Source organism: Mustela lutreola, chromosome 15, assembly GCF_030435805.1.
Source record: "Mustela lutreola isolate mMusLut2 chromosome 15, mMusLut2.pri, whole genome shotgun sequence".
NCBI classification, from domain to species: domain Eukaryota; kingdom Metazoa; phylum Chordata; class Mammalia; order Carnivora; family Mustelidae; genus Mustela; species Mustela lutreola.
The window spans coordinates 17,784,578-17,808,796 of record NC_081304.1 but is presented as its reverse complement, the minus strand read 5'-3'; the positions used below and the strand labels follow the sequence as shown (position 1 = coordinate 17,808,796).

The window sequence follows — 24,219 nt, the reverse complement described above, 5'->3', positions numbered from 1 at the left end:
TTGTCGTGTTTTCTGGAAGTTCTGTGCTGGTGCTGCTCGTCTGTCAGCATGCCCTTCCCTCCCGCCCACTCACACATCCTGGTACTGCATTCTGTTTCTAGAAATCAGCACTGAGGCTCATTTTCTATCTCCTCCCCAGAGCCCTGACTTTATTAGCAGAGCACCCATGGGATTTTGTGTTTGAACTTAGAATATCTTGGCCTTCATTAAAAAAATGACATTTCAGGCACCGGGGTGCCTCAGTTGGTTAAGCGACTGCCTTCAGCTCAGGTCATGATCTTGGAGTCCCAGGATTGAGTCCCACATTGGGCTCCTTGCTCAGCAGGGGGTCTGCTTCTCTCTCTGACCTTCTCCCTTCTCATGCTCTCTTTCTCTCTCTTTTTTTTTTTTTTTTTTGAAGAAATTTTAAGATTTTATTTTTTTATTTGAGAGAGAGAGATCACAAGTAGGTAGAGAGGCAGGCAGAGAGAGAGGTGGAAGCAGGCTCCCTGCTGAGCAGAGAGCCTGATGCAGGACTCCATCCCAGAACCCTGAGATCATGACCTGAGCCGAAGGCAGAGGCTTTAACCCACTGAGCCACCCAGGTGCCCCTCTCTCTCTTTCTCTTTCTCTCACATAAATAAATAAATTTTTTTTTTTAATGACATTTCTTGGCACTCCTGGCTGGTTCAGTCAGTAGAGCATAAGACTCTGGATCTTGGGGTCATGAGTTCTAGCCCCCATTGAGCATAGAGCCTACTTAAATAAAAAAAATTTTTTTAATGACATTTGTTATTTCTTGTCTTCCCTGTTCCTGACTCTGTCTTTCTGCTAATTTGTTCCATATTCGCCAGGTTGGTCATTAATGACTTGAGTTGATCAGCTTCAGAGTGTAGACTTCAAAATTCTTATGTGAACTCCTATGTCCATTTCCATTGTAGGGACCCCTTTTTCCCCAGGAAGGCAAATTCCGCTAATTCTTAGCTCATTATTTTGGAACCAAATGAGTCAAAGTGAGTCAAAGTCACACTTCGATTTTTTGTATTCCATGGTTGTGGCCCATCTCTTTGGCGTGTGTTAAGGTGACTGGCAGGCTTAGAGTGCTCTCTAAGAGATGGCTATTTGAGTTCGCAGAATCCCTGCGCACACTGGGATACCCACCTGCTGGGTGTGGACTTCAGGTCCCTTTAAAATGATGTGAATTCTTAGAGAAGGACTAGCCTGCTTCAGTGGGGTCCTCTGGTGTGGTTCTCCCCAAATCCAAGTTGAAACTCTTCTTTGAAATTGCTTCCTGGGAGGCTTTTTTTTTTTTTTTTTTTTAATTTGACAGACAGAGATCACAAGTAGGCAGAGAGAGAGGGGAGGAAGCAGGCTCCCCACTGAGCAGGGAGCCTGATGCGGGGCTCCTGATGCGGGGCTCGATCCCAGGACCCTGAGATCAGAACCCAAGCCAAAGGCATAGGCTTTAACCCACTGAGCCACCCAGGCGCCCCTCTGGGAGGCTTCTTGAAGACTTACTCTCAAGGCTTGGTTTCTTTTGAATAATTAAAATTACCATAATCACCTTGAAAACTAAACCCTGGTGAGCTCTTTGGAAATCTCTTCTTGGGGCACCTGGGTGGCTCCATCCGTTAAGCATCCACCTTCGGCTCAGGTCAGGATCTCAGATTATGATCCCAAGGACCCGGGAGACCTGGAGTCATTCCTGCATCTGGCTCCCTGCTCAGCAGGGAGTCTGCTTCTCCCTCTGTTCTTTACTCCAATTGCGTGTGCTCACTCGCTCTCTCTCACTCAAATAAATAAAATTTTTGGAAAAAAAGAAATCTCTTCTCCGTCCATCGTCCCCCTGTCTGGGTTGCTGCCTGTGAGACCAGGGTGAGCTCATACTGCGTTCTGTGGGTGTAGCTCTGTACTGGCAGCTCAGTGAGAACCGCTCCTCTTTAACTTGCCTTTGTTCTTCATCTGTCCCTGTGCTTGATGTACAAGTCGAAACAGGACTGTTGCTCAGTAGCTGCGTGTGCAAATTCAAGGCAGTACAAGGAAAGTGAAATTCGCTCTCTGGGTTTAGTGTGGGTCTTGCAGTTTGTCAGGCACGTATATTGATGATGCATAAAAGAGAACAAGAAATTCAGTCGAAGATCCTTCCACACAAGGGGCGTCCATGAGGCGATGGCTGCTTTTAAGTGTCTCCACTGAGTAGCAGTGCAAAAGCAGGAAGGTCGTTTCTTAGCGATTTACTTGGAAAGATTTCTGAAGTTGGGAAAAGTAATTTCTTCTATTTCCCTTATGTGAAAATGTGTTTAGTAAGCATCTGAAAGGTTGATACGCAGCAACTCTGCCTTGAACTTGTTTAACTGTAGAGCTATTTAAAAATATGGGTGGCTCAGTGGTTTAAGCCGCTGCCTTCGGCTCAGGTCACGATCTCAGGGTCCTGGGATCAAGTCCCATATCGGGCTCTCTGCTCAGCAGGGAGCCTGCTTCCCTCTCTCTCTCTCTGCCTGCCTCTCTCTCCATCTACTTGTCATCTCTCTCTGTCAAATAAATAAATAAAATCTTTAAAAAAAAAAAAGGTTTTAAAAAATAAAAATAAAAATAAAAATAAAAATATATTTTTATGGTACTTCATAGACAAGGTCGAGGTAACTCATTCAGTAAGCTGAAATGGACTTCTAACATTGTATCAACAGTGGAACACTGCTTTGTTTCCTAACATCAACCAGTTTTTAAATTTTATAAGCTCCATATACTCTTGAGACTGAAATGAGACTGTGCCTGGAATTTAAAAAACACATAGAGTTGTTTTTCGTTTTTTTTTTTTTTTTTTTTAAGATTTTATTTATTTATTTGACACAGAGAGAGAGATCACAAGTAGGCAGAGAGGGAGGCAGAGAGAGAGGAGGAAGCAGGCTCCCCACTGAGCACAGAGCCCAATGCAGGGCTCAATCCCAGGACCCTGAGATCATGACCTGAGCCAAAGGCAGAGGCTTAGCCCACAAAGCCACCCTGGTGACCCCCCACATAGAGTTTTTATAGGCTATAAATAGGCCTTTAGGTGATAACAACATTGAATTACTTAAGTGGAAAAGTTTTCTTTAGGCCATAAAAGACTTCCTGGTTCCTATACTTTGCCATGGCCTTGGGGGTTTTGCAGAGCATCTGGTTTTAAGGGGTTCACCTTATTCCCTCTCTGAATGCTACTGGTTTTCCTTCCATGGTATGCCTTCTGTGTCCCATTAGGATAATACCTAGGAGGTATACTTAGACTAAAGTAACCTCCAGCCTTTACCAGCTTCTCCGACTTCATAGTCTCCCTGTGTCAGGGAGGCCTGGCAGACGGGTGCATGCAGTTACGCCAGGGCGGGGCGAGAGAAGAGTCAGTGAGCTAGCTGGGGACTGAGGATTATGGGCCTAGGGAAGAGTTGGGCTCAATACCCTCTTGGTTAAGAGGCAGCTGTCACTGTGGGCTTTCTTGCATGGGAGGGACATGCTTTCTAGTATGGAAAGCTTTTCCACAGAGCTGAGTCCTACAGCCAACTAGAGTTTACAGTGATGCAGAAAGGTGACCACATCAGGGAAATCCAGTACAGGCTGGAGGTAACTTTTTTTTTTTTAAGGTTTTATTTATTTATTTGACAGACAGAGATCACAAGCAGGCAGAGAGGCAGGCAGAGAGAGAGAGGAGGAAGCAGGCCCCCTACTGAGCAGAGAGCCTGGATGCTTCGCTTTATCCCAGGATCCCAGGATTATGGCCTGAGCCGAAGGCAGAGGCTTTAACCCACTGAGCCACCCAAGCGCCCCTGGAGGTAACTTTTTAGTCCAAGTGTAAGGTCATGAAGTCTGGACGCCAGCGCTCCTCCCAGGCCTGGGAATAGGTACATCTCCCACAGTAGGTGGCTGCTCATGGCTGCAGATTGTTTTCTCCCTATACAGTACCTCTTGTTATGAGAGGATAATTAATATTCATAATCACCCCAAGACATTTTAAGACCAGGTACACTTTCTGAATTAGAAAATAAAGCTTAAATGGAATTTATCATAATGGTGCAGAAAATTTATTTCATACTATTTTAACACTTTGGAAATTGGCTATCTAGAATATACAGCCAAAGCCCTGCAGATGAGCATTCCCTGGATTCTCAGGCGGGACTACTGACTTTCCCTTTTCAGTGGAAGATTTCCAGGGAGGGTGGCAGAGTAACATTAGACATTAGTCTCAGGCTGACAATGCCAAAATCAGTGCAGACATGGCAGAAACCAACTGCAGTCGACCCTTAAACAGCAGGGGTTTGAACTGCATGGGTCTACTTAAATGTGAGCTTTTTTTTTTTTTTTTTTTTTAAAGATTTTATTTACTCATTTGACAGAGAGACATCACAAGTGGGCAGAGAGGCGAGGCAGGCAGAGAGATGGGGGGAAGCAGGCTCCCTGCTGATCAGAGAGCCTGATGTGGGGCTCGATCCCAGGACCCTGAGAATCATGTGCTGAGCCAAAGGCAGAGGCTTAACCCACTGAGCCACCCAGGCGCCCCTACATGTGAACTTTGAACAGTACAGCACTATAAAATGTATTTTGCTTTGGCTTTCCTTGATAATATTTTCTTGTCTCTAGCTTACTTTATTTGAAGAATACAGTGTATAATATACACTACTAGAAAATCTGTGCTAATTGGCTTATGTTATTGGTAAGGCCTCATCAACAGTAGGGTATTAATAGCTAATTTGGGGAGAGTCAGAAGTTGTGTACAGATTTTCAGCTGTCGGGAGTTGGTACCCCTAACCCCTGTGTTGTTCAAGGGTCAGCTGTCCAACCATAGTTAAGCAAGGTGAGCTTAAAGCTCATCAGTAAAATAAAGAAAACCCAATACAAAGGTAAAATAAAAGGAAGGAAACCCAGAAATCAGTAAGCATTGGGAGAAGACATTAGGGAGCAAATGAATGGAAAATGGGAAAGAAACACAGTATAATGTGATTTGTGTCTCCGTAAAGATGAGAGGCCTCAGAAAACAATAATGAAACGCTGTAGGAGATGTTTAAATGCGGCTACGAGACTGTTGACTATTGCATTGGTGGGCTGTGTCATGGACAGAGGGGTGTCCCCTTGACTGGCTCACAGACAGGCAGGCTTCAGGTAGTCGCTTTGTGGCAGGACTGGCTGGGTGCCTCACTGCTCTTTTCCCCAGATCCCAGGTGCCGGGCTTTGCCCATGGTCATCCCCCAGTCTGCACCGACTGATAGTCGCCCCAGGCCCTGCGGGCCTGATTCAGGCAGTGCTCAGGACGGTTGTGCCAGCCTGGACACGGACCTCGGCAACGTGGAACTGCCTTTTTCCTCCTCCTTTCCTCCCTTTGCAGTGCTGCCTTGAGCTTTCGATCCAGCTGGAGAAATCTCACTCAGCCTGATGCACCGGGTGGGTGGGAGTGGGGGTGAGGAAGGGTTTCCAAAAAGACTGCTTTGGACTGTCATCGTTTTCAGATCCAGGGCTCCCAGGACGCGTTGGTGGTATGAATTGCCACCGTTAACAATTACCATTTGCCTTTGGGGCCGGCACTCTAGCAATCTGAAGAAAAGAGACATAAAATAAAAACCAGAATGGAAAAGGTCCATCCAGACATTTCTCGCACAGCCCTCCCCCTTACCCTATTCCCACCCCCCAGAGCTGGTGGGCGTGCGGCGAGCTGCTGGTGTCCTCCAAATGCCCCTCCGGGACTGGATTCTCTGGTCAGCTCCTGAAGCGAGCAGGCCTGATGAAGGAAGGTCTAGCTCCACAGAAAGCTCTTTGTCGGTGTAGCTCAAAACAGATGATTTTTTAAAAACCCTGCATCAGTATTTACTTTGTTTTACAGTGGTTTGAGTCCAGCCAATGACACTGGAGCCAAAAAGAAGAAAAAGAAACAGAAGAAGAAGAAAGAGAAAGGCAGTGAGACAGACTCAGCCCAGGATCAGCCCGTGAAGGTAACAAGGAGGCCTTGTTTCCGTGTGACCGAGAGTCGCTTTTTCAGAGGAGGGAGTTGCGGGTCAGTGCAGAGAGCAATTCAGGCTGATCATCTCCACTGGTATTGCTTCAAGACGGAGGGGGTGGAGCCCTCTGCCGCCCTCTGCTGCCTCTGACCGAGGGGATGAAACTGCTCTGGGTCCCTTAGGAGCCACAGCAGGTTCTACACTGTCTGCAGAGCATGTTTCCCCCTCGGTGCATGTAGGCGAGGGGCTGTGTTAGGTGCCCGGCAGCCACCCCGCAGGGACAGGCTCTCCACCTGGAGCGGCGGTTCTCAGCCCTTTCTGTCCTGAGTCCCCACCCCTGGGAAGAGAAGAGGCCTGCTTTTTTTTTTTTCTTTTTATGATTTTATTCATCCATATGACAGACAGAGATCACAAGTAGGCAGAGAGGCAGGCAGAGAGAGAAAGAGAGAGAGGAGGAAGCAGGCTCCCCGCCGAGCAGAGAGCCCGATGCGGGGCTCGATCCCAGGACCCTGAGACCGTGACCCCAGCTGAAGGCAGATGCTTAACCCACTGAGCCACCCAGGTATCCCTAAGACATAGATTTTGTTTCTTTCTTTTTTTTTTTTTTTAATTCATTTATTTACTTATTTGACACAGAGAGAGAGATCACAAGTAGGCAGAGAGGCAGGCAGAGAAGGAGGAGGAAGCAGGCTCTCCGCTGAGCAGAGAGCCCGATGAGGGGCTTGATCCTGGGACCCTGGGATCATGACCTGAGCCGAAGGCAGAGGCTTTAACCCACTGAGCCACCCAGGCGCCCCCGCCAAGACATAGTTTTTAAGGAAGAACAAACAGCATATAGAATAATAACATCTGACCCAATTCTGTTTTTTTGACAATTGTGTGTGTATGCTTGGAGCTTGTATGGAAAAAAGCCTGAAATTATATTTATCTCTTTTCACCCTACCCCCTAAATTAAGACTTGATGATAAGGATTATATTTAAGAGGTGGGATTGTTGGCTGTTTACTTTCTATATATAGTATATATTTCTGCATTGTTTGAAATTTTACATTGTTTGAATTTCTGCATTGTTTGAAAATTTGGTATTCCTTTGGCCACCAAACAAAGAGGCTAAGAAGGATAAGCACCCACCGTCCGGAGAGCGCATCGCCAACCACTCTCTCCCTGGTTGTCATATGACATCTGACCTCTGGGATTGGGATGGAGGAACCACACCCCTTCCTTGAGTTATACCCCTTAACTCTTGCACTTGTGATTAATCAAAAGTACTTGTTAACATAATGAGCCTTTTCTCTCCCCAACTTGGTCTCATCCAGATGAACTCTTTGCCAGCCGAGAGGATCCAGGAAATACAGAAGGCCATTGAACTCTTCTCAGTGGGTCAGGGGCCTGCCAAAACCATGGAGGAGGCTAGCAAGCGAAGCTACCAGTTCTGGGACACGCAGCCCGTCCCCAAACTGGGTATGTATGTGGTTTCTTCCCCAGGCGATGGGGAGGGATGTGTCTTACCCCTGTGTTGGGTGCCACACTGAGTTTGTGGGGGGAGGATGGAAGAGTCTTGGAGTTCCTTGGTGGTTATTTTTAGAGGGTAGTCTTTAAAATGCAGTGTAGGAAACACTAATGCTCAGAGACCTTACTGTTTCACAGGAGTACGTATCGAGAACAAGTACGGATTCCTTTAGTCCATTATCATCTACTATAAATCTACAAAGAAACTGTATTGCCACAGGCTGAGTGGGGTTGTGCGCCCACGGGTCTGTCTTCCCATAGAGATTTTGTAGAGAGACCCTCTTGCTTGTCGGGCAGATATCTGGCCCTGGGGTGGGCCGAGTCCCCAGTCCCTTGCCTTTGTCTCTCAGCCAGTGCATGCTTCCCAACTGTGCGTCACCTGACCGTTTGCTCAACAGTGATGGCTCTACCCCGGGAATGCCCTCTGCAGGTTTGGTTGGCACCCTTTAAAAAAGCTCTACTGAGCTCGTAAAGGGGTGGGACAGGCAGAAAAGCTAAAAGGATTCTAGAGAGACCGACACAGTAGAGTTAGAGACACCTTCTGAGACTGAGCCACAGCTAACGTTGATGGCTAACTTCAGACCTAACTGTTGAGAAGTTTCAGGAGCAGTTGCACCACAATTCTGGGCCTATTGATGGCCCAATGCCCATTTTCTCTGTGACTGAGAAAGTAAGTGTGTTGAGAAGACATGCATTCAGATACCAAATGTAAGTGGCCTTCAGGTTGTGTGTGTGACTGCTCTCTTCCAGAACGTTTGATGGGGAAGAGGGGGTGAGGGCAGGGCAGAGCCAAAGACTGGAGAGGGGAAAGGAGCGGCTGTGCCCACAGAGATGATCTGTTCCAGAGGTGGTCAGTGCTACTCAGTGTGGTCCTCAGACCAGCGGGGTGCGCATTGCCTAAGAGTTGTGGACATGCGGACTCTCAGGCCCCCTGTCAGACCTGTGGCATCGGAATCTGAGGGCATTTGTGTCCACACCGCAGGTTTCAGGCACTGCTGTAGAGCAGATGCGGTTCTTGGACAGCTTAGTCACCATCCAGAAGCAAGCTGAGGTGCGCCCCCACGGGGAGTGGAAGGCAGAGCACTGCCTGGGGGGTGAGGGGTGGTGATTTGGCAGCAGGCACTATTCCAGAACCCTGTCCCGACCCATCTGCCTTGTCTGTCAGGCTGCCCAGGTCAGCCAGGTCCTAGGCCCACTGGTGGAGCCCTCCAGCAAGGCTGTGGGTCACAGTTAATGCTGTTAGTAGGGCATTACCAGGAGCGGGTCCCCGTGACCCCTCCCCACCAAGGAGCAGGAAGAACGTCAAGAGCGACACCCCCCCACCTCTGAGTGAAATGCTTGATGGGGCATTTTGTGGTGGCCGCCAGGCATCTTGGCCCAGTTTTCAGATAGGCGTTGGGAGTTTTGGTCCAATTTTATTTTTCATTAAGAATTTGTAAATGGGGGACCCCTGGGTGTCTCAGTTGTTAAGCATCTGCCTTCAGCTTGGGTCATAATCCCAGGGTCCTGGGATTGAGCTCCGTATTGGGCTCCCTCTCCCACTCCCCCTGCTTGTGTTCCCTCTCTCACTGCCTCTCTTTGTCATAAATAAATTAAAATCTTTTTTTTTTTTTTTTTTTAAAGATTTTATTTATTTATTTGACAGAGAGAGATTACAAGTAGTCAGAGAGGCAGGCAGAGAGAGAGAGGAGGAAGCAGGCTCCCTGCTGAGCAGAGAGCCCGATGCGGGACTCGATCCCAGGACTCTGAGATCATGACCTGAGCCGAAGGCAGCGGCTTAACCCACTGAGCCACCCAGGCGCCCCAAATAAATTAAAATCTTAAAAAAAAAAAAAAAAAAAAAAGGATAAAAAGAAAAAGAATTTGCAAATGGGTAACTTAGCTTCATTCTTCACAGCGATGAATTGGGGTCCATGGGCTTCTTGCTGTTCCTCATCAGTCCAGTTACTCTATGTTACCTGCCTCTGTTTCTCCTCCCATAAATGTAGGGTCTCCAGTTTCACTGTCAGAAAGTTTGTGACAAAGCCACACGGTTGCTACAGGAGCCCTGACGCCCTCAGGAAGGTGGAACGAGCTCAGCTGTTATTTCTTCTGGATGTGCCTCCCGGGCTGTGTGTGACGTGGGGCCCGGGGGAAGAGCTGTTGCTCTTAGCACCTGACCAGTCTGCCTTTCAGGTCCATGGTCAGACCTAAAAGAAGGCTTCCTTTGTTTTCGTGAGGCGACCCGCAGGGAGTACCACATCAGAAGCTTCGGTTGGCCTGCGTGGCTGAGGTGCCAGCCTAGTTTTCCTCGGGGTAGTGTGTCTTACAGCTTCTTCTTGCCGTGATCTTCCCCACCAGTGGTCGAGAAGCCTTTCAAGTGTACTGTTTACTGCTCACCTTGTCGGGAGAGGTGTGATTAGATTGTATACCGCTAGCTGGGATTTTGTAGTTTACAGTCCTAAATTCGCCATGGAGGAGGCTTTTGAACAGCAGCTGTTTTAGGCTGTGTGACTGTGACGGTTCTGTGTTCCCAAATGCACACGCAGTTCTGTTCTCAAATAAACTTTGAATCCCCTCTGTGGATTGGAATTTCGCCATTCTTAGACTCGTTTGTGCAAGTAACTACCCAAGGGAGAACTCAGACTTGTACGTGGTTTGGGCTGTGAGAGAGAAGCCTCCCCACTCTCACCCTCTTCCTTGCCCTGTCCGTTTGGTTCCCAGTCTCCCAAATCTCATGCTCTTTGCTTCCAAGTCGCTCATGGTTGCTGTGGTACGTGGTTTTGGGTCTTTGATGTTGAAAGGCAGAGAGAATTTTGGGGGGAGAATGTACAGAAAGGAACCCTCTGAAAGTACAAAGTTTTCTTTTTAAAGTTCCCAGCATCCTTACTTGGTTACTGGGTCGGGTGGCCTAGTGACCTTTGGCTGTATGTACCCTGACCATTCTCTGGCAGTTTCCCACCCCTGCACAGCAGGGGGCGCTCGAGAGCCCCGAGAAGGTGGAAGACCCGCTTCTCCCTGAAGGTGGCAGCTGCCGGCAGGACTGTGCAGGAGCCTAGGGCTGCTCCCCAGCTCTGTTGGCACCCCAGAGTCCTGGAACTCTACCTTGTCAGCTATGGCTTGCAGATACCAAAGAGCCTTGAGATGACCTAGGAAAGCTGGCTTATCATGGTCAGGGACCCTCTTCCTGCTGCAGGGGAGGTGCCTGCTCACCTGTCTGTCAGGGCCTGTGGTGACCAGGGCTTGTGCCATCCCATCACATGAGCTCCTGCCCCAGGACTGCTGTGCACTGGGATTCCACGAACACGTGGTGAAGGAGCGAATGGAAATGCTCATTGCACAGGCCCTGGTAACCAGCCTAGGGAGAAAGATTTGGCCTTGCGATGATTGTAGTACAGTGGGGAAGACTACGAATATCTTGTCCATGGAAATCATTTTAGGAAAAAATAAGAAAGAGGTTTTGAAGTTAAATGTATTTTGAAAAAAGGTATAAATTCAATACACGGCAGGGACCAACCAGCACCTCCACAGGACTGGCAGAGAGGTCCTTGGGACCTGCTGAGGAGGTAGACCTCTCGGCTTTGTGAGCACCAAACATTTCACATGGCAGTGGACTGGAAGTAGATTGACTTATGTTAAATTAATTCATTGGGGCTATTTTATGAATAAATCAAAAGGCCAGTTTCTAAATTAGGGAAGAAAAATACAACCTCTTTCCCAAGCAAATCTCCCGGGAAGCCAGATGGTAAATAGGAGGTGGCCGGTTGCTTCCTTGCCTGCACTTTCCAGTTTGTGACCCCTAACACATTGGTAATGACTTACTAAATACTTCCCCAGAAGGTGGTCCATCTTGTGGGGACCGGGACCTTGTCTTTTCCCTGCTGTGCACTTGTGCCCAGTGTCTTGACGTGGGTCGGTGCTCGGTACATGTGCTGAGTGAGGGAGAATGAGACGGTCAGTCCTAATGGCCTTGTCCTCACCTCACAGCCTGAGGTGGTCTCTCCTACTACACCTGCTCCACGGGTCCGTTACCGCTGCCTTCAGCACGTTGGAATGACATATTTGGGCCAGGGCTCTGCAAGTCAGTGAAGGCCTGAATTGAGTGCCGAGTGTGTACAGAGCCGGATGCTGGGAGCAAGCAGTGTCCTGAGTTGGTCCCTTTTGAAGATTCCGTTTTCAGAATGTACTAAACATTGCATTCTTCCAAGTGTGAATATGAATGAGTTCTGAATGTGGAAACCAAATCATTCCAAGGGCCAAAAATAAGTGGTCAAGTTTGTTCAGGTGTATCTCATGCGTGGGCATCAGAGCCGAATCATCTGAGCCCACCCCTCCCCGCCCCCAGCACTGTCCCCACACTGCACAGAGGAAGGGCGCCATCCAGGGCGGGGGCGTGGCAGAGGGTAACTTCCCGGCAGCATTGTGTAGATTCATTGATTCAGCCTAAAGACACTTGTAGGGCTCTGTAAACACTGAGGGCCCAAGCTGGCAGCAGCAGTTAACTGGCCCACATTGCTGAAGGCCAAGGCTGGCAGGGCCGAGATTGAGCCTGGCGCCTCTCTGCCATCGTCTGGTTCAGCAGTGGGCCCCGTACATTGTTGTTGCTGTTGACACAAAAGCAGCCTTGTTGCAACTCCTTATAAATCCATCCAGGTTGATGGGCCTGGGCCAGGACCATGATGGTCCTTTTTATACCAGCCGGAAGGCAGGAAGCCAAATGAGTCAAGATAAATGTTTGCCATTTAGTAACCAAAGGGAGATGTAAAAGAATTTCCAAAAAACCCAACCACCTTGGATCTCAGTGATTGTTCTGAGGCTTTGCTATGAGTTGGCTCTCCGTTGGGGACTAAGGGTAGCTGGAGAGACGGTCTGCAATTGCCAAGCACAAAGTGTTCTTCTAGATGGAGGGCTCCTAGGGACAGGAGGAATTTGCTGGGGTCAATGTTTGAGCTGAGTTCCCCACCCCCCACCCCAAGACAGAGGGTGAGGCTCACAGCTGTGCTCTTCTTCCAGGAGAAGTGGTGAACACCCATGGGCCTGTGGAGCCTGACAAAGACAACATCCGCCAGGAGCCCTACACCCTGCCCCAGGGCTTCACCTGGGATGCCCTGGACCTGGGGGACCGTGGTGTGGTGAGTAGGCCTGGGCAGGCTGCTCTGTGGATTGGGCGCCATTTTCCATGAGCCCTGCTGTCATGTGGAGACAGCTGCTCCTCAGGCCTTCCTCAGGGACTTTCTTGAGAGCCGATCCAAGTAGGTTGGAGAGGACATGCGCGTGTGTACCTGCATGTGTGTGTGCACATATGCACATACACGCACACACACCCACCCCACCTTGGCCCCCATCTTGCCTCTGAGGCCTGCCCAAGACGCCATATTTTTTTTTAGTATTTTATTTTTTAAGTAATCTCTATGCCCAGTGTGGGGCTCAGACTCGCAAACCCAAGCCCAAGAGTCACCTACTTCACCAGCCGGGCACTCACCCCCAAGATGCCGCATTAAATAGTCTCTGGCTTCTCAGGTGGTTGGAGCGTTAAGCTGTGTAGCTCCCCAAGGCGCTACCTTTCTGGCAGGCAGTTGTTTTCCGGTTCATCTGTGTGTTCATTCTCCATCTTACAACGGAGTGGTTGGGTAGCGGGATGCCATTCTTACTCTGTCGCTGTAATGTACTAAAGTCTGCCGCTCTGGCTCTCGGGGGCTCAGTTCCCTAGTTCAGCCAGGGTGCTTGTTCCAAAAGAGTCCCTGCCATGCCAGGAGCAAAACAGATTTATGAGGGGCGCCTGGGTGGCTCAGTGGGTTAAGCCTCTGCCTTCGGCTCAGGTCATGATCCCACCGTCCTGGGATCGAGCCCCGCATCGGGCTCTCTGCTCAGCGGGAAGCCTGCTTCCCCCTCTCTCTCTGCCTGCTGTTCTGCCTACTTGTGATCTCTCTCTGTGTGTCAAATAAATAAATAAAATCTTTTTTTAAAAAGTCCTTAAAAAAACAAACAGATGTATGAGATGAAACCTGGTTTTTTGTAGTTTGCCTTGTCCTTCTGGAAAGCTTAGAGCCCCAGGGAGTTAGGGTCGCCTCCCCCCACTCCAAAGCCCCCCACGATGGCAGGGTGGCTCTGAGGTGGCCACTTGTCTCTCCGCAGCTGAAAGAGCTCTATGGCCTCCTGAATGAGAACTACGTGGAAGACGACGACAATATGTTCCGATTCGACTACTCCCCGGACTTTCTGCTGTGGTGAGCCATGAGGCCTTCTTGGCGGCTCGGGCAGGGCGCGTGGCAGGACCCCATGGCGGGCCTACTTTCCCTGTTAAGAACCAGCCTCTGAATGGCAAATGAGGGTGTCCATTTTGAGTTCCCACATCTGAAGGAAAGTTGTTTCTAGTGGAGCTAGGTATCGAAACCTTATTTAAGGCAGAATGACTGGATGAGGGAGGATTTAGTGGCATTTTTTTCCCAGAAGAAGAGTGTTACATGGTGACTTGGTATAAGAAGGGAAGGAGGAATGAGATTTCAAAAGAAAAAAGAGGGAGTGCCTGGGTGGCTCAGTGGGTTAAAGCCTCTGCCTTTAGCTCAGGTCGTGATCCCAGGGTTCTGGGATCGAGCCCTGCATCAGGCTCTTTGCTCCACAGGGAGCCTGCTTCCTCCTCTCTCTCTGCCTGCCTCTCTGCCTACTTGTGATCTCTTTGTCAAATAAATAAATAGATAAAGTCTTTAAAAAAAAAAAAAACAAGTCATTTTCTCTCCAGTTCCTGAGCATGCTTGATTATCTGAAAATGGCCCTGCTGGACTGGAGAGGGATTGCCTGAAAGGGAAGACTGGGCAGGCAGAAAGAGGGGCTGATGGTGCCTGGAGGGAAGGTGGAAACCAGAGCTCAGGGGCCTCCATGATCGACTCACAACCATGGGACTCTCCAACTCTGAGCCGGTCATCTGGCTTAAGCGAGCAAAGTGAGCGAGCACAAAGAAATTCGATCGGGTGCAAAGTCCTCAGTATGACAGCCTTGGATTGGGTGGGTGAGTGGGCCAGGTGGGCTGAGCCGCAGGAAGGGGCCCATGTGTGTCCAGGAGGGCTTGGCCCTAGAGAGAATTAGCTGTTAACCCCAGAGAGGTAGAGTAGGAGGTGAGAACAGACTCCTCTGTGGAGCGCAAACCATCTGGCCAGCACACTGGTCTCCTGCAGCCACAGCCTCTGTCTCTCTTCTAGGGCTCTCCGGCCGCCTGGCTGGCTCCCCCAGTGGCACTGCGGGGTTCGAGTGGTCTCAAGTCGGAAATTGGTTGGGTTCATCAGTGCCATTCCAGCAAACATCCACATCTATGACACGTAAGCACCAGCGCCAACCGCCTACCACGTTGCCGCCATCCTGCTTGGTCTGGGAGCGGGGTAGAAAAGATATGCATACCTTCCACGGAAGAAAGGGTGAAGGGAAGGAACTCAGGTCCTGGGAATAGAAATTCATAACAGGAACTGTCTGTCTGTTGCACTGAGTTGCTGCTGGTTCTCTTGTTGGTGATCTGGGCTGGATGGGGTCCACGGTGAGGTCCGGGGAGCTATCTGCACGGGGCCTGTTGGCGCTTATAACGCCTGTCACACATTGGCGCACTTTAGCGACTTCAGAAGTGGGCCCCAGCCAGTGTGACTCAACATCCAATTGTGGGGGCTCTGAGCTCTGCTCTCCATTTTCCCTGGAAACATCAGAACCAACCACCACAGTCCTCTGGGCTTCAAGATCGAGATTCCTGTGGGTGTCAGAACCCTTGACATTCCAAGCTAGCCCTTGACTTAACTCTGAGATGCCCTGCCAGCTATAGGGGGGACTTCCGCATCCTGCTCGTGGGGTTTCACCAAGCAGGTCCTGGTGGTGCCTCCAAATAAAGAAGTTGGCTTGAGTCCCACCTCCCTCTGACAGTGGGGTCTGGTTGAAAGGAGTGGCTTCCTTGCTTGGTGTTGCAGAGCAGGGGGGCAGCGGGCTCCCGGATCTTGAAGGGATTACCTTCCTCATTAAAAGCCGGTCCCTGGGGGGTTTTCCTTTCTCTCCAGAGAGAAGAAGATGGTGGAGATCAATTTCCTGTGTGTCCACAAGAAGCTGCGCTCCAAGAGGGTGGCTCCAGTCCTGATCCGGGAGATAACCCGGCGGGTTCACCTCGAGGGCATTTTCCAAGCTGTTTACACTGCCGGGGTGGTATTACCAAAGCCTGTCGGCACCTGCAGGTAAAAGTCTCCCGCCAGGCACTCCCTGGTCTTGGCTGTGCCCGCTCTCGCTAAGGAGCTTGCATCTCTGGCCCGGGAGCATCCTGCTTCTCTCCTGTCTGATAAGGGGGTTGGTGTCTGCCCACGGGAGCCAGGTGCAGGGCACAGAAGAGTGAAGGGGGAGTTTGTAGGAACAGACTGGAGAGTGGGTGCCCTGACCAGAGGGGTTCACCATTCTCCAGTCCTGCTGATTCCCGCCTTTTGGAAGTGGGGGTCATTCTGTTGGGGTTTTGAAGTTTTTACGGACCAGCCCAAAGCTGAGTTTTGATAGTAAATGTCCAGGAGTTTTAAGTGGTTGGCTTCATTTTGTTTTGAATATTCTGTGGGCCAAAGAGAGCATGTCTGATCCCAGCAGGACCCAAGGACAGCCTCTGCCCCAGAAAGTTGTTTTAAGCAATTGAACAGTCTCTGCTTCAAGAATGTGTGACAATGTGTGACAGTGCCATTCCAGCAAACATCCACATCTATGACAGAATTGAGGGCGCCTGGGTGGCTCAGTGGGTTAAGCCGCTCCATTCGGCTCAAGTCAAGATCTCAGGGTCCTGGGATCGAGTCCCACATTGGGCTCTCTGCTCAGCAGGGAGCCTGCTTCCTCCTCTCTCTCTGCCTGCCTCTCTGCCTACTTGTGATCTCTCACTGTCAAATAAATAAATAAAATCTTAAAAAAAAAAAAAGAACTTCAGAATTGAAACACCAGGCAAATGCAGTAGAGGAGGGAGGAGGAGGATGCACATTCTGAGAACTGAGATGGACTTGGCTTTTGGAACTGGGGCAAGAAAAGTAGACAGAAAATTCAGGGAGAACTGTGGCAGCTGTGAATTTACTGGGGGCTTGTTGGAGAGCCCAGTGCTGGCCCCGGGCGCTCTTGGGGCATGGTGTATCTCTCACGCCACCTGCTGGCCATCTGGAGAGTACCATGCCATCGCTCTCCGTGGGACTTGCCAGAATTCTCTTGAGGATAGGATATTGGTGTCCCCCACAGGTACTGGCATCGGTCCCTAAACCCACGGAAGCTGATTGAAGTGAAGTTCTCCCACCTGAGCAGAAATATGACCATGCAGCGTACCATGAAGCTCTACCGACTGCCAGAGGCCAGTGGTGCTCCGGGATGGTGGTTGGGGATGGGGGAGTGGGAGAGGCTGAGAGCCCGGCCCTCAGCAGGAACGCAGCAAGGCTTTGGTGGGGCCGTGGGAATGGGGGAGCATCAGAGAAGTGACCCAACTCAGAGTTTCCTAATTCCTCAGCTTTCTGTCCCTGTTGTCTCTGCTGTCTATAGCAAAGATTTTATTTTAGTTTGGCTTTCTCAGTTCTCCTGTGTCTGCACCTGGGCTAGCTACCATGTCAGCTGTTGATGAGCTCAGAGAACACCTATTCTTTGTGACTGGAGCCCGAGCGAGGCATAAATAGAAAGAAAAACCTGTTCACCGAACCGCAGCGCCGCCCAGGGCCTGTGTAAATAAGCTAGAGTATCTTTCCAGCCTCTGTCACTGAGGGGAAGAAGGGGTGACCCAAGCCTGGGAGGGTTGCCCAGATTTCTAATCCCAGTCCCCCCAGTCCAGGTCTGGCCAGTTGAAGGAGTAGGCAGCTGGTTTTCTGTTCTGGGTCTCAGTTTACCTAATTTTCCAATGGAAGAAATGCCACTGCTCATTCTCTGCTTGTGCCTGGTTTTGGGAGCCTGATTACCTCAAAGTCGCTTGTCCTCCTGCAGAGCTTCCAGGGTCAGCATGGTTATTGGGTGCCCACCGATCAGGGGGCTCCCTGCCTGCCTTTGTTGGCTATCAGGCTGGCTTAATCACCCGGGGATCAGGCTGGTCTACCACCGAGTCCGGGTCAGTCGTGTCCTGTTTTGAGAGACTGTGACAGTTAGATGCCGCCCCAGAAAACAGATTCGGGGGGCTATGATGGGTGTCTTCTCCTCCTATTGTGAGGACAGATTTATCCTGAGTTCCAGGCAGGCAGAGGGCATTCTTAAAGTAGTGTCGTAGCCAGAAGACTGTCTCTGGATCTCCCCGCCCGTGGGTGAGAGCCCCTTTCAGTGCAGAATTTGAGGTGTCCTTGTGGGAGCTGCCATGTAGAAATGAGGTCAGTAAGTGTTCTCCGGAGATACAGGATTAGTGGGGAATTTGGGTGGCTGAGGTCCTGGAACAGCTCTTTGAATGCAATTTCTAGGGGTGCCTGGGTGGCTCAGTGGATTAAAGCCTCTGCCTTTCGGGGCCCAGGTCACGATCTGAGGGTCCTGGGATCAAGCCCCACATCGGGCTCTCTGTTCCGCAGGGAGCCTGCTTCCATCTCTCTCTCTGTCTGCCTCTCTGCCCACTTGTGATCTCTGTCAGTAAAATAAACAAATGAAATTTTTTTTTTAAAAAAAGGCAGTTTCTACAGAGAAGCAGTTGAATCACACGGTAACCGAGCTGTATAAACTGTTACCCCACCCTGCTTCCAGATTTGGCTGACCCTGTCTTGTGTCCTGAATCTTTGGGGATGTTCTGTGAGACCCAGTATTTACTCCAGAACATCACATGGGTTCATTCCACGGAAGCCTGCCTTAAGAAAAAGCAGCTGTGGGGTGGGATCCTGATTTAAGATGAAGTCCCAGGAGTTTGGTGCTTTTCTTCAGAATTTAACTTGCAGCAGGCCCAGCTGGAAGCAGACTGGTGTGGCAGGGTCCAAGCAGACAGACAAAGTGGGCCCGGGGTGTCAACTCTGCCGGGCCCAGGGGTTCCAGCATGCCTAGGCAAGGAGCTGGTCTGTGAAGTGCTCCTCCTAGTCCAGTGGAGAGACACCAGCATAGACAGATCAGCTGCAGCGCAGTGGGACAAGGGGGCGAGGGTTTGGAGAAAAGGAGCCAAGAAGGGCTTTGCTAGGTGGATGGGTAGCCCGGGCCTGTGCCCACCCCAGCACGTCCATGAGGGTTTTGTTCCCTCATGGCACCATTGACATTTGGGGCTGGGTAATTGTGTTGTGGGGACCATCCTGTACATTATAAGGTGTTTGGTAGTTTCCCTGGCTTCTCTCTGCTAGATGTCGGTAGCACCCCTTCTAGTTGTGACAACCGAAGATATCTCAGAATATTGTCCTATATTCAGAATCAGCCCCTTTGAGACCCACTGGGCTAGAGGGACAGGAAGGACAGTCAGAGCTGCCAACTGGTCCAGAGGGTGGAAGGTCTCCTGCTCTGTATTAGGGAGTTTAGAGCAAGGGAGGGGTGGGATGGGTTGTGTTTTCTTCGGAAAATGGCCTGGGCTATGTGGATGAGAGATGGAAGCAATAGACTCAGCCAGAGAGGGTGGCCTTCACTAGGAGGGAGAGGCCTGAAGATCCTGACAAGGCAGGACTCGCTCCTGAGCGTGTGGGGGCCATGAGAGGCCCCTTCCAGGGGTTACTGAGGGTTCTCTCTTGATGGCCTGGGTGGATGCCTCCAGGGTTGGGGTAGGAAGGGGGACAGTCTGAAGGTTCCAGTGCCTTCAGAACTTGATGGGGAGTCCAGAGGCTCACGTTCAAGCATACCTGATACTGTCCCGTCTGTCTGCCTTCCAGACGCCCAAGACAGCTGGACTGCGACCAATGGAAAAAAAGGACATTCCAGTAGTACACCAGCTCCTCACCAGGTACCTGAAGCAGTTTCACCTCACACCAGTCATGAGCCAGGAGGAGGTGGAGCACTGGTTCTACCCCCAGGAGAACATCATCGACACTTTCGTGGTGGAGGTGAGCGGGGAGGGCAGTCCTGGGCCCCTGAGAGGCATTCTCCTCCAGCGGCTCGGGGACCGGAGGCCCGACTGATGGATGCCAGCGTTGGCCTCCTAGACTTCCTTGAGCCTCCGGGCTCGGTCCTCCCTGCAGAGAGGAAGCCGTAGCTTGTACTTGCTAACAGTATCCCCTCTGGACTTGGCGTGAGCCCTTCTTGCCCCTGCCCCACCCCCAGTCCCCGCGCAGGTGACGGGGTAGAGAGAACTAGGCCCCTCTTCCTCGGTAAGCCTTGGAGACCCGCCTGCTGTGCTTATGGTGGCGCCCGCCAGGGTCAGCGGGGATGTGGGCCACAGGGAGCGCTCTGCAGGGGCAGCCCGCAGTCCGGCCTGGATTCTCGTCCTGGCTCTGTCCCCAGGTGCCCTTGACCAGTGTGTTCCCTCCTGCCTGTGCCCCCTGTTTCGGTGTGCACCCAGTCATCTCGGGGGGCAGAGCTGCTGAGGGTGGTGTGAGAGCCGTAGGAAGCTCTTCCCAGCGGCAGCGTCCCCAGGCCTGTGTGACATTGCCTCCTTATGTTGTTTTCCCTTCAGAACGCAAATGGTGAGGTGACAGACTTCCTCAGCTTTTATACGCTTCCCTCCACCATCATGAACCATCCAACCCACAAGAGTCTAAAGGCTGCTTATTCTTTCTACAACGTCCACACCCAGACCCCTCTTCTAGACCTCATGAGCGACGCTCTTGTTCTCGCCAAAATGGTGAGGAGACCGGAGGGCCTGGGGAGGCGTGGGGACGGGGCAGTGGGAGCCGTGGTGGGCACAGCTGCCTGTAGGCCGGGGCTTCCGGCCCTGCTCGGCCTCCTGCTCCTCGTAGGAAGGGGCCCAGCACTTCTCAGCCAGCAGCTCCACGCTAGGAGGGAGCGAGGAATGTCAACGGGAAGCGAAGGCATTGAACTACTGATTTATTTCAGTGAGTTTCGTTCTCATGGGAGGCGCTGCCAAGGAGCCTGAGTAGCCAGGCCTGCTCCGGGAGGAGAGGGGTTCTCACAACTTCCCCAGCCTGGGAGGGGGAGCTGGGTCTCTGTCATGGTGAGTCACCGGAGCGGCTGACAGTAGCGCGTGGTGGGGGTGGGGCCCGGGCTGCTTTGACCCCCGAAGAGGTCAGCGTCAGTCAGCCCTTCTTCGTGGGTCCTACCTGAACTGAGGCCAGTCCACATGGGCCGGCCGGATGGTGGCCCGTCCAGCTTGTGCCCTGCAAGACCTTCTGGTCAACTGGGTGAGATTTAGGAAGTGTCTTTGTCATGGTCTTGGAGCAGCGTGGCAGCTGCCATAAGCCCAGGGGACACAGTGAAGGCCTAGTAGTTGGGGTGTCAGGGAGTTAAGGGGCAGCACTGATGCTGAACCACTGATAGCAGCCAGCTTTTCAGAGGACGCGCTTTGGGGCTTGGTCTCCGGAGAAGACTGTGCCGGTGCCCAGTGTTTTGGGGAGGCCTAACACAGAACCACAGGAGCAGTGACCGGGGTGCCGAGGACACAAGGATGCACTTGGTGGCCACTAGGGGCCTGGTGGTGTGGTGCTCTGAGAGTCACGAGAACCAGCCTGGAGAGCAGGCGCTGGCAGAGTTCGGCTCGAACACAGATGCAGCTGGGGCTTCCGAAGGGAGATGGTTCTCCCGGGCGCGTCGCCGCACAGCTGGGATGTACGTGGTAGAAATGGACAGGAAGGCAAGGCAGCTTCTCTCTCTCTCTTCACCCGTTCCTGTTTCTTCCTGCTGCCCCGCAGAAAGGGTTCGACGTGTTCAATGCACTGGATCTCATGGAGAACAAAACCTTCCTGGAGAAGCTCAAGTTCGGCATAGGGGACGGCAACCTGCAGTATTACCTTTACAATTGGAAATGCCCCAGCATGGGAGCGGAGAAGGTAACGTCTGGGCCCAGCAGTGCAGCTGGGCTCAGGGGGTTCATGTCGCCAGCAGAGACGGGGCCACGGGTCTGAGCCCCAGCATCGGCAGGGCCCACATTCCCCTTCAGCAGCTGGTGTGAGGGGGGCAAAGGAGACAGGCCCCAGAGCCACACAAAACCAAGAAGCTTGTCTCCAGCTTCTCTCCCCCATGAGGTGAGCCGCCTCAGCCGCGCACTGGGGACCACCTCAGGGGACTGCCGCCCGCACTTAGCCAGGAAGGTTCTAGTCTAAGGATCTGAGGGGTTTCCTCTTCTGGGCTTCTGCCCTCATCCCAGCGTCACCCTCAGCAGTTCCCTGTGGAGTCATCAGCATTTACGAAATCAGTGACCGATGAGCTGGACAGAGGCTTTGGGACTGGCGGTTGCTTTCCTCAAAGGATCTGAGGGATGTAGGAAGCCCCTCATAGGGGTTGAGCGAAAGGTCCAGGCTCCCCGTGAGCCTGCTCACACAGCTCAGGGGCACCGAGGGTACTCCGCCCTTTGGGACTTCTGAAGTGGGGTGTGAAGGGAGAAGGGAAGGGGACAGACTTGGGACAACTGTCAGCTCAACTCTGCCTCTCCCCATTGGCTCTCCTAGGTTGGGCTGGTGTTACAGTAATCGGTTGCCAGTGAGATTCTGGATAAAGCCACTGAGAAGTCAAACCAGGAAATGGAACCCCACCACTTGTTGGTCCTTTTCACAAACGTGAGAATCCCTGGCACAGGGGACAGAACTGAACCGGCTTTACCAAACCGCCGCTGAACTTGACAATTGTATTGCAATGGCGTAGGCTGCGCGATGTCACCTCTGGCCGTGACTCTGGTCTCCCTGTTTTCCAATTAATCACATCCTTCTGCAGCCGTGATCAAGGGAATGTAACTGCTGAAAACTAGCTCGTGATTGGCATATTATGGAGTTAACGGGTGAATAATAAAAGTATATATATATATATTATATATATATAAATATTTTAAATATCTTTCACGTTCCAAATGTACAAGGATGTTCGGTCTCTAATGAAAACTGAATCCAGATCATTTCATCAGATTTAGAATCCAAGGACAGTGGCAGACAAACACATATTGGTACAGTGAATTGTTTTGTTCTGAAAGCAGGCATTGGCTTTTCTTGGGGGAGCAGGAGAAAGAGGATGTGGGGAATCTTCTCCAGTCCCCCTTCTGGATGGGCCGAAATGATTCACTTTGAGAAGGCAGGGAAAGGTGGAGGGACAGTGCAGAGCCTGGGGCGGGCTCGGAGCTCGCAGAACCGCAGGTGGCGTCCTGGGTGGGACCCGACTCCGGCCGTTCCATAGAGGCCGGGCCTTTTCCACATCCTGTCACTGGGCAGCAGGGACTGTCTGCGGAAGCAGAGTTCATTTATGAACTCCCATCCTAGCCCTGCTCCTTGTGGGAAGTCATCCTGCCAGCTGATTTTAAGCGGCTCTTTAGCCCACTGTTGTTGCCAACCTTACAGGGATGAGTCCCTCGCAACATTGTTTTTTCCACTGCCTGGGGTGACTGGTAGTTTGAAGGAGACCTTTGACCTCCTTGTAGCATCTGGGACCTTGTGGAGAACCGGACCAGTGCAATCCCTGCTGAGCTCGTCCTAGAGAGGGCAAAGAGCTGGCACCCAGATAGCCCTGGGGTGGCTGGCCAAGGATGGCGTGGGGACGACATCCAGACCCCTTCAGCCGCCAGCCCCTGGCCTGTGCCTTCTGATCCATTGGCTATCTCTTGTGCTTCTTTCCAAGATGCGCAGCCTGCGAGTGGTAGCAGGGAGCGGTGGCCAGACACTGGTCTGGATTTGACGACAGAAATGATGGCGTGTTGCTGTGGTTTGAATCTGATTTTCGCTAATGAGGTTTTGTGGATTTTTGTGGTGATGGTGATGGTTATTGATGCTGCCAGTCTCCCCAGAAGTGACGGAGCCTCAGATCACGTGGCTGTCCGTGTAGGCCTTGGGAGGATCAGGTCTTGGAATTGCCAGAAAGCCCCATGCAGGCTTGTATGGATCTTTGCTTGAGGAGAAGGTAAACGGGAGGAGAGGGGGGCGTGCGCGTGAGCTGGTTTCCTGGCTGCCTTCACCTACGTGCAGGGGGGAGGAAGCTTTGGCCAGGCAGCCAGGTTTAGCCAGTTCCCACTAACTGAAGCCCTGCTCTGCAGGCTGACAGAGCGGAGTTTCGGGCTTCGGGTTGGCCAGAGGCTAACTTGTGCAGAGTCCCCAGAGCTGGAGCAAAGTGCTTGGGCCGGACTCTATGTAGAGACTGCTGCTGGAGCCTGCAGCCCCATTGTCCTGCATTATCACCGGCGGCCACTAGGGGCGTCCCTTCTCCCCCATGCTGCAGACTGCATGCACCAGCGATCCCAGCTGACTTTTGACTCCTTGACTCCAAGATACCCAGACCAAAGAAGCTGCTGTTCTTAGCAAGATGTGCACTGCATTCCACAGACGGGAGGAGCCAGAGAGACAGGGCTTGCCTTTAGAGCCTTGGCTGACATCGGACACCCCGCGCCCCAAATTCCCAGAGCAGCTTACCCTGTGCATGCATCTGAGGATATCAAAGAACGAAGTGCCGGACTCTCTCCTTCCCTGGGCGAGACCTGGAACTTGGAAAGGCTTCCTGTTGTAGGCTCTGTCAGCTCTGGCCCTGGGCCCAGCTGCCGCTGAGATTGGGGCTGCACCGGAGTGAGCTTTGCCTCGGTTGACCAGGTCACAGATGGAGTCTGAGCCTGCTCTAGAAGAAGCATCTCCTGGAAAGGCCCCCGTGACTCCCTCCAAGACCATGTGACCTGCTCCCCGGACTCTGCTGTCATGTCACAGTAGGGACCTCGTCCAGCCCTCGGCACTGTCGCCCCGGCCCACAGGAGTCAGCTTGATGCCTGCTTAGTCTCCTTTTTGTCCAAACAGTTCCCAGGTTCTTCACTCCAC

General features: G+C 51.7%; 1 protein-coding gene across 1 annotated transcript in view; it reads left to right on the top strand.

The window, feature by feature from the left end:
- The window catches only part of NMT1 (N-myristoyltransferase 1), a 29,108-nt gene extending 6,863 nt beyond the window's left edge, over positions 1 to 22,245 (top strand). Inside the window, exons 2-12 of the mRNA XM_059148198.1 lie at positions 5,822 to 5,930; positions 7,252 to 7,396; positions 12,437 to 12,555; positions 13,559 to 13,650; positions 14,620 to 14,736; positions 15,454 to 15,624; positions 16,646 to 16,754; positions 19,201 to 19,371; positions 19,941 to 20,108; positions 21,133 to 21,270; positions 21,889 to 22,245. Of these exons, the coding sequence (XP_059004181.1) occupies positions 5,822 to 5,930; positions 7,252 to 7,396; positions 12,437 to 12,555; positions 13,559 to 13,650; positions 14,620 to 14,736; positions 15,454 to 15,624; positions 16,646 to 16,754; positions 19,201 to 19,371; positions 19,941 to 20,108; positions 21,133 to 21,270; positions 21,889 to 21,909 (1,360 nt within the window). The 3' untranslated portion in view covers positions 21,910 to 22,245. The remainder of the gene's footprint in view (positions 1 to 5,821; positions 5,931 to 7,251; positions 7,397 to 12,436; positions 12,556 to 13,558; positions 13,651 to 14,619; positions 14,737 to 15,453; positions 15,625 to 16,645; positions 16,755 to 19,200; positions 19,372 to 19,940; positions 20,109 to 21,132; positions 21,271 to 21,888) is intronic.
- The last annotated feature ends 1,974 nt before the right edge of the window (positions 22,246 to 24,219 follow it).